Genomic DNA, 8,793 nt, shown 5'->3' on the forward strand with positions numbered 1-8,793 from the left:
ATCCTATCACCTCCCCCCCCCCAAAAAAAAAAAAACACCCATCCCACCAAGACGGTGGCATGCGGATGCTGGAGTTGAACTCTTCGGGTGACCATTGAAGAGGACGAGGGCCCCGGCTGGCCCTCCAGCTGGGCAGACAGACCCTCGGGGGCATTCATGCATTTTCGTGTGTGTTTTCCTTGTCACTGCACGTTGTCCCCATCCTGATAAAACACCCTGTCGAGAGGTATTTCTGCCCGTGGTTTTTGTGCCTGTGCTAGAAATGAGAAGTGCTAGGGTGAGAGCGGGGAGGAGGGGAGGAGGGCACAAGGGCTGTACTGACACATCCCATGACGGCTTGCTCACAGCAGAAAATCCTTTCACCTACCAGGAGCTTTCATTAGACAAGGCGACACTGGATTTTTTTCACCCTGAAAATGAACTTTAGGAGGATTTACCTAGTCAAGTGCTTGCTGCTTTTATTTCCCAGTGTAAAATGTGAGTTTTTGTTACTGTTTTTTCGCTCTTTCAGGCTAGCATTGTTAAAATTGCGTCTTAAAAAATTTACAACTTGGTGGGAAGTTACTGATAAGAAACTAGTTCTCCTTTCCTGATGAGTGAAGACCTTTGGGTTATTGCTATTATTATTTGATTTAATTTTCAGCAGGGGGGAGGGCAGAACCTGAGTTTCCTATTCCAGTTATAATAATAAACTGTAAACAGTTTTCGTTTTAAGTTAACGAGCCTTAATTTGACACATGTATAATGAGAAATGTCAGCATGCAGTTTTCTCTCTGCCCTCGAGGTAGCTTGTGCTACATTAGAGAACCAGTTTGCGGTGCGTTATCATATGAAATTTCCTTTTCTTATCAAAGATGAGCAAATCTTTTGAAAGTGCAAATTATATTCTTCCATAAATATTAACAGGAAGAGTGATATATCTCAGTGTCTTCAGTGGAGTTGAAGAAGTCTAAGATGTGAAAACAGCAAGCAAATAAATACATCTTTTATATTTTGTGTATTATTGCTCTCATTATTTTTTTAAATATTAATCTAAAAACTTAATTAAGGTGTTAACTCATAGATTTGAGAAGGTTATAAGAGATGGAAACAATACAATCATGCATAGATTTTTTTTTTCTCTGTTCATTCCACTACATATTGTAGGTATGGCTGTTTAATGCTTTTATTTTCCTCCAGAACAAAATTAATAGATAAATAAGGATTTTTTTTTTTTTGTACATGATATATAAAACATCTTCCCCAGCAGAAATGAAGATTATTCCCTTGAATGGAAAACTTGTTTCATAGACTTCCTTACTTCTCTAAAGTTACTATGGGAGCTTTTCCTTTTAACTCTTTTGTGTGACTGCAAGTGAGCTCTACACTGCCAGTTTGGATCTTTCTGCCCCTTGGAGCACATTTCGGTTGGCATTAGCAGAAATGCCGTTTCATTAGCTAAACAGATTTTTAGTATCATATGTGTGGGGTACTCAGCTTTCCATTAGCAAGACTGTGGAGATCGGATAAACATCCAGAGATGTGTCTAGGTGGTCTGTCCATAGATATGCCATTGAATTATCCTTGAAAACTTAGATTATTTTTTTTCTTCACTTCCAGAGAGAAAAAATAAATGATAGTATCTGTTATGCAAAGAAATCCTATTACTAGCGCTAAATACCTGTGCATGACTGAGCAGAAACAAGTATCAGAATTCAAATATTTGGGTATAATCTATAGTGTCATCTGTGTGGAGGATAGCTACTTCCAAGACTGTTTGGTTGATAGCTTGATTTCAGAATATTTCATTAGATACATCAAATACCTTGTAAGAAATGCGATAGCGAAATAACAGCCTCTCCTTAGACTGGGGATGAATCGATGGAAGCACTTCAGTATTAATTTTCTTGTTGCAGAGGCACGCTATTTTAGTTCTTTGATTATCTCTAATATTGTTAGTTTCATGAAATAGCAACTGGATTTCAGTTTCCCCTTTGTGACACAGTTTGTCATTGTCCTAGATACCAGAAATTAAGGACTGTAATAAAAGTATGCATAAACATAGTTTTTCTCTCTGTGGGGAAAAAGTGCTTGAAATATATAAAATTGGAGCAGAATCAGCTCTATCTGGTGATGTGATGAGAAATCCCCTCCTGCCGCTCGGCTTTATCCTGTAAATAGATGAGGAATGAACATAAGAAAATGACAAATTAAATAAGCCGTGGGTCTGAGTGCACATTCGGTTATCAGTGAGCTTATCCCACCTCACACTTGTGCGCACTTTTCTACCTCCTTCTGCAAATTTTCCACCTGCCACGGGGGTGGAGACAGTACCTTACTTGGAGTGACCTCCCGACAAACTTTGCACTCCGAAGTCCCGGTTCCCACCGAGATGGGACTTGCGAAGGCTGTGAAGCAGCCTGGAGGGGAGAGGGCAGGCCACCCAGGCACAGCCCGAGGAGTACATCATCTCCACTGGTAGTAACGTGATTGATGTTTAGCAGCCTTGGCTTTCCTGAACATCCCCTTCAGCAGCCGCGCGCTAAGTGCTGCCCAGTCCTGGTAGCGCCTTTGGGAAGCACCTACTCTCACCTGGTCTGGAGAGGGGACCCGTCATCGAAGGAGACCTGCAAAGAGAAAAGATTTTTTTGTCCTTTGCTTATCTCCTAATGTCTCCAGTGCCCGATCAGTTCACAGGATGTGGTTAGCTGTTTGTTTCTCCCCACCTTGCTTGTCCCACCATGATCCTGTGCTAGAAAAATCAAGTGGATATATTCCAGTGGGGCAGGGTGCCCAGGATGGGTGAGGAGGGGGCACTGTAAGCTGGCAGCACTGGGTCTGCCAGCTTGCAGTGCCCCCTTCCAGTTCAGTGCCTTACACTCACTGCTTGACATGGGCCACTATTGTTATTATTATTGCCATCACTGTTATTGCTGAACTGATCCTACTCTCCAAGGGCACTACTAGTTTGTGTTCTTGCTGTCTGCAGTGATGTTTGCAGTGATGGGCGCTCTAAGTACCAGCCTGTGCCACGTGCAAAATACACTGAAGTGACCTTATTTTCAGGAAAGGTTAAGTTCAGGGTTAAGTTCGTGGGCAGCCATGAATCTTGGCATCCAAAATCATTCCAAATAAGTCAGCCAGAATATAAAGCCAGCTTTTGAAAGCCAGACTCTTAGCTTCCTTGCATCCCAGAATTAAATTGGGCGCTGACATTTATCTAATGAATGATCAAGAGGTGCTTTGGAGCAGGGGAAGAAAACGGCATCAGTAACGAAGAGAGGCAACTCAGAGGGGGTAGCAAGTGACAACCTTTCGGGTCACCGCTGTGGCTGCCAAGCACGGCAGCAGGGGCTGCTGGAGACACGCTGATGAGCTGGTTGTGCTTCCCTTTACAGGCTCTGTCACCAACTGGATTTACATGGCAGTGAATGAGTCTGCTCTTCTCAGCATCACTTCTGCTGCTGGGAGAGTATATGATGCAACATGGCTGAGAGACAGAAAAAAGTTGCTTCAGATAAAAGATAAGACAGTTAAGTACTATGTGAACAAGGACCAGTGCAGGTGTAAGATATTCCTAAATGGGACTCTGCAAATAGAGCGGGTGGTGAAAGAGGACAGTGGAAAGTATACGGTGACTGTTTATCAGGAGGATGGAAAATTGAAGGCAGAAGAAGATACAATGTTCATCATTCAGGGTGAGTTTTTGCTCTTCCCATACCATTCCGAGCATAGCTGAATAAGACTCGGTATTCCCGCTCTCTCCTAGAGCCTTTTCTACTCATTGGCCCCCTTTCTGTTTCAGGGGGACTTCTGTGAGACGTACCTCCTTCCTCTCCCCACTGACAGCAGTCTGCCGCTCTGCTCCTTTCACTTGCTTCTGTTGATGCCCTCTGGTCCCCTGCTTCTTTCTGGCTCCCCTCTTTGTCAGCCACCAGGCTTCCATGTGTGCCCAAGCAAGCAGCTGTGAGCACGTCCGTGTTGGCAGCAGGGTGAGTGCGGACGGCCGCACCGCAGCACCGCACGTGGTGCTGGGACCCCTCGGGCCCTGAGCTGGGGCGGCACCACACGAGCAGGGCTGCGCTCCCAGCAGCACCCTGCTTCCAGAAACCTCTTGTGGGAATGCAGCAACCTACGTGAGGTACGCCTGTGGCTGTGGTACTGTGCGCTTCCAGTGCTATTTTATAGGCACTGAGTTATGACTTTTGGTCTCTGCTCCAGCAAGGTGAGCACCTTGTGTTGCATCTGCCAATCTCCTGAGGAGAGCTCAGGAGCCCAGGTGGCGCTAAGTGCCTGTATTTAGGCAATGCGATCCCACTCCACTTTTGCTCTAACGTAAAAAATAGCCAGCAGTCACCTCCCCTGAGATACACCACAACAGGAGTTGAATTTGCAGGGGAAGAGGACTGCTGCACCCTAGCCTTGCATAACATAACACAACAAATATGAAGATTGTGCTGTTCAAAGCACACTTAAGCACACGCCTGGGGGTTTCAGCTGCATGGGTTCAAAGCATGAAGGCAGCCTCTCCATTCCTGTGCTGTATCTTGTCCTGAGAGATCAGAGCGGTAGCAGCCCAAAGCTTTTGGGATGAGCAGGGAAGAAGCGGCTGGCTCTCCTGCTCCTTTACGGCTGCTGCCACCTCTCCAGACCACTAAGCTCTCAGGCAGCGTGGGTTTTTTCCCAGCAAGAAGATGATTTTGCTGTGTCCTTCCTCAGCCAGCATGCACACCTCTGCCAGCCTCTTGAGTTTGTGGGCACCAGCTGGCACTACAGAAATGATACCTTGATGAGGCGGCAGCAGCAGCAAAGACAGCTGGAATGGTTTCTGTGCAGTGGGAGGCCTTGTGGCTAACAGACTGCTGAGAAGTGAAGGTGTCTCGCTACTTTGGGAATTATTATTGCAAACTGCCTACAGATTCAGGAAGTCATCAGGGCCTGATGCTACTTACTTATGCTTTAAGGCACCAAGCTGTCATTGGGGTGTCCTGGGTTCAATTTCAGGTTAAGGTTGCAACCTAGCTATGTGCTGCATCATGTCATCTACTGTGCAGCAGAGAGGTTGCCTTATCTCTGATAGCTGTTTTGGAAGTAAAGTCCGTCAGTAACTGTCAGGTGCTAGAGTCATTTGTCAGCCAGATTATACTTTGTTACTAGGGTTGGACAAACAGTTGTTCCAAAAAAATAATAGTTTAGATTATATCATCACACAAGTGCATCACCAGGATCTGGCCTCCAGTGTTTCACACTGGGGTGTTCCCCTGAATGATAGGTTACAGCTTGCAGAAGAGGAGTGGGCTTAACGAGGAAAGGGTGGCTACAGATGTCACAGCATGAACCTAGACTGCATTTGCTACAAGCAATCCTTATTGGCTTTAAAATTTATGCTCTCTCTAACTTACACTGCCTATAACTAGAGGTGGCTCTGGCATGTTTTTGTTTATCTGGTCTAAAAGGTAGGAATTAAATTTTTTCTATCAGATGTCCCTGTCAGTTGCCCCTAGTTGAGGAAAGCCCCACAGGCTTTGCTGGCTCTTTCAGTGCCACCAGTGATAGAGAATCTGGAACAGAAATACAGCTAGCTGTTTGCAGGACATAAGAAGAGTCAGAAATCACTTCTCTCTGTCATAACCTCATTGAGAGCTAAGAGGTGTCTGTTTTGTGTTTTCTATTCTGTTTTGATGGGTTTTCATGCTGTGGCTGTGGTGCTAGCTGAGTGCCTTTGGTAGTACATAAGGCATCGTAAGTAGCTCTTTGCCCTGTCTTAGAGGAAATCTCTGCTGATGGCCACAGGCAGATCAGAGCCGACTTCCTTTGCACCAAAACATTGGGACCAGAGTTGGAGAGGGGGCTGTGGCTCCAAGTCCCTCCCATCTGCTGCCTCCCCCCAAAACCACAACGTCCTCCCCTTGCCTGCCTGGCTGGCTGGCTGTGAGCCAGGCTGAGCCTGAAAGTAGTCCAGCCATGGTGATGCAGCTCTGCCTGGCTAGACCAACTATGTAGGCTAATATACTGCGTTTTCTTTATTATTGCCATGTTACTTCTGTAGTAGAGGCTTAATTTGCTCTTCATTCTTCTCTGGCCTCATTAGCTAGTGTTACTCCCTTACTGCTTATTGGGGGCTAATTCTCTTTTCTGCTTAATAATGGAGGTTTTCAAAAGGAGAAACCATCTCAGACGTGCCTGTCCCTTCTCTTCTTTTTCAGAGCCTGTCCCTCAGCCAATTCTCAGTGGTGAATGCAGGAATAAAACTGTATCTGTCACGTGTGAAGTGAAGCAGAAGACTAAAGACGAAACATTTATAATAGAATTGACTCGCAATAAAGACAAAAACATCCAAAACAATGTAACAAGGTTGGAATTGCAGACGCGGTATTCTGGGACGTTCAGATGTGTTGTTAAGAACCAAGTCAGCGAAAAAACAGCTGAAAAAGTAATTAAGTGCTCAGGTAAGAAATCTATTTTTGCCAGAATCTGCTAGGGTGGACCCACAAAGCCTGACACCATTGCACGTGTCTGTAGGAGTGGTCCAGGTGCCAGGAGCATCGATGGTTCCTGGTACCCAGTATTGCGAGTCTAACACCGCTGCAGTTATTGGGAGCCAATGCCGCGGTCGTAACCGGGATGTGAGTCATGCTTTCTGCTTGGCATTCCCCAGCTTTGTCGTGTCTCCACCGTCCCCACCCTGCTGCTGCTTGCCCCACTGCTACCCTTATGGCATCCCTGCTCTAACAGCAGGGAGGACAAGCCAGGGGCAGTGGGATGGGAGGTGGGCCATGCTCCTCCTCTTCTCCTGCGGCCAGCGGTGTTTTCCCCGAAGCTCAGTGAGGTCAGGAGGGAGGTTATGGAGAATTTAGCTGAGCTTTGGGGTTGCATGGCTCACACGAACATGGCTCAAATGTACCATGGATTTTCTTACTCACTTGAAACGTCATCTTTCTAAACCACAGACGCAGCAAAAAAACGGAAGAAATTGCATTTTAAATGGGCAAAGTAATGCTGAAAATGATTAGATAGGTAAAAGAAGTCATCGCTCCCCCCCCCCCCCTAAAAGTTTTGAAAGTTAAGGCAAAAACAAGAGACAGATGATACTGGTATGACACTGGATGTGGTGTTCAGTTCAAATTCAGATCTCCGATGCAGTACCGGGGAAAAGTCCTTGAATTTGCTGGGCTTGGGTTCATCCCACCTAACTGCGAGCAGTTCAGTTAAAGCACTCTCTTGCTCTAGATTCCCACCAGAGCTAGTGGAGAGTGGGGGGGCTCACGAGAGCTGGCTCAGTATTTCCAATTTCCAGCTATTTCTGCCATAGCAAATTTAGGGAAAGTCCAAGTCCGAAGGCCAGCCCATGGCGTGAGAAGGGAGGAAGCAAGCCTTAAGGTATAGAGGCCTTACTGAAGCGATCCAAGGTCTGCTGCAGCTGACTGAAGGGCAAAGAGCTGAGGGACGGGGTGGCTTCTGCTCTCCTGTGCAGCCTTTGCCTCCTGAAGGATCCCCCTGAAGCCTAAAATAGCCAAAAAAGGGTTGTCTTCTGCTGCATGAGCTGCCTGACCTGAAAGGCTGCACTGTTCCGTTGGTGCTAGCATTCAAAGGGGCTGGGGTGCGGAGGAGCAGGATGTGGCATGGACTTTGGAGCCAGGTGTGAAAACATGCTGCTGGATTGATCCGTTTAAGGCAGGGCAAACTAGCCCAAACACATTGTCTTAATGAGGAAACACTGGCTGAAACTGGCCATCCCAGGGCACAAACCAGGCAAGCATGGGCCTACCTGCATTGCTGGTACAGGCAGACATTAGCCATCAGCAAGATACTTTGATTTCACTTCTTCTCACCCTTGAGAAATGTTCTTCTTTCACAGGGTGAGTTGGGTGGGAGAGTTTGTTTTTTCTCAAATCATTAACACAGAAATAAAAGGTTTGCCACACTGATCTTTAAGGTACAAGAATAGCATTTCTCAGTCACAAAAAAACCCACTAAAACCATGTGGCACTATCCTTCCTACTCAAACTAAAACCCCCTCAAACCTTTCCGTGTGGTGGCAGGACTCTGCCAGCTCCATAGTAGATTAAAAATCCCTCAGCTTGCAGTCAAACCTCCTTCCGACCCTGCTGCCCTCCGTGAACATCTGGTCCTGCATTCAAGGCCTATCACCTTGAATTTTGACCTTTAGCAGGCAAGGCATGCTTCAGATGGGCTTCAGCTCAGCTAACTTTTCATATAAGCGTAACTATGTATGAATCTGCCTGAGCTCACCTTATGGTCAGCTGGGAGAAACAGGCATGGAAAGGGCAAAATACACCTCGGTGTAACGCTGGCAGCTAAAAGAGGTGAGAAGAACCACATCACTGAGGGTACTCGTCTTTTTTTCCACTGGGGCAGCCCAGGCTGATAGTGGCCTTTATACTGTAGACATCTTGGCTTTGGTGTCATCACTCTTTGCCCTCCATGTGCATGCCCAATGAATGTCAAGGGTGCCACCAGTGGTGTCGTGCCTTTTGGAGCTTTGTCCCCCAGGAAGCCAAGGAAGGTGCACTTCTGCTGGGTTCAGCTCCATGGTGCCTGTGCTCATGAGTGAACACTGAATGCTGGGAGGAGAGCCCAAGCAGGAGGTGGCGAAGGAAGGCTAGTGTGCAGCAAACCTTATGTGGCCAAAATAAGGAACACTCATATAAATCTTTGCTCACTGGGCAAACCAAACTCTCATTTTGAGGCTGTGGGATATTTGGTTATGTTCTTTTCGTTTTCACTATTTTTTTTAATTTGTGTACAGACAAAAATTGAAGCGGAAGTACCAAAATACTATGAAGCAAGCTA

The 8,793-nt window shown here is 46.3% G+C and overlaps 1 protein-coding gene across 1 annotated transcript in view; it reads left to right on the top strand.

The window, feature by feature from the left end:
• Positions 1 to 416: 416 nt before the first annotated feature.
• CD2 (CD2 molecule) overlaps positions 417 to 8,793 on the top strand; it is an 11,175-nt gene continuing 2,798 nt past the window's right edge. The window contains exons 1-3 of the mRNA XM_009323906.1: positions 417 to 477; positions 3,378 to 3,677; positions 6,186 to 6,428. Of these exons, the coding sequence (XP_009322181.1) occupies positions 417 to 477; positions 3,378 to 3,677; positions 6,186 to 6,428 (604 nt within the window). The remainder of the gene's footprint in view (positions 478 to 3,377; positions 3,678 to 6,185; positions 6,429 to 8,793) is intronic.

The sequence above is a fragment of the Pygoscelis adeliae genome, unplaced genomic scaffold (assembly GCF_000699105.1).
Source record: "Pygoscelis adeliae isolate BGI_AS28 unplaced genomic scaffold, ASM69910v1 Scaffold124, whole genome shotgun sequence".
Taxonomy (NCBI): domain Eukaryota; kingdom Metazoa; phylum Chordata; class Aves; order Sphenisciformes; family Spheniscidae; genus Pygoscelis; species Pygoscelis adeliae.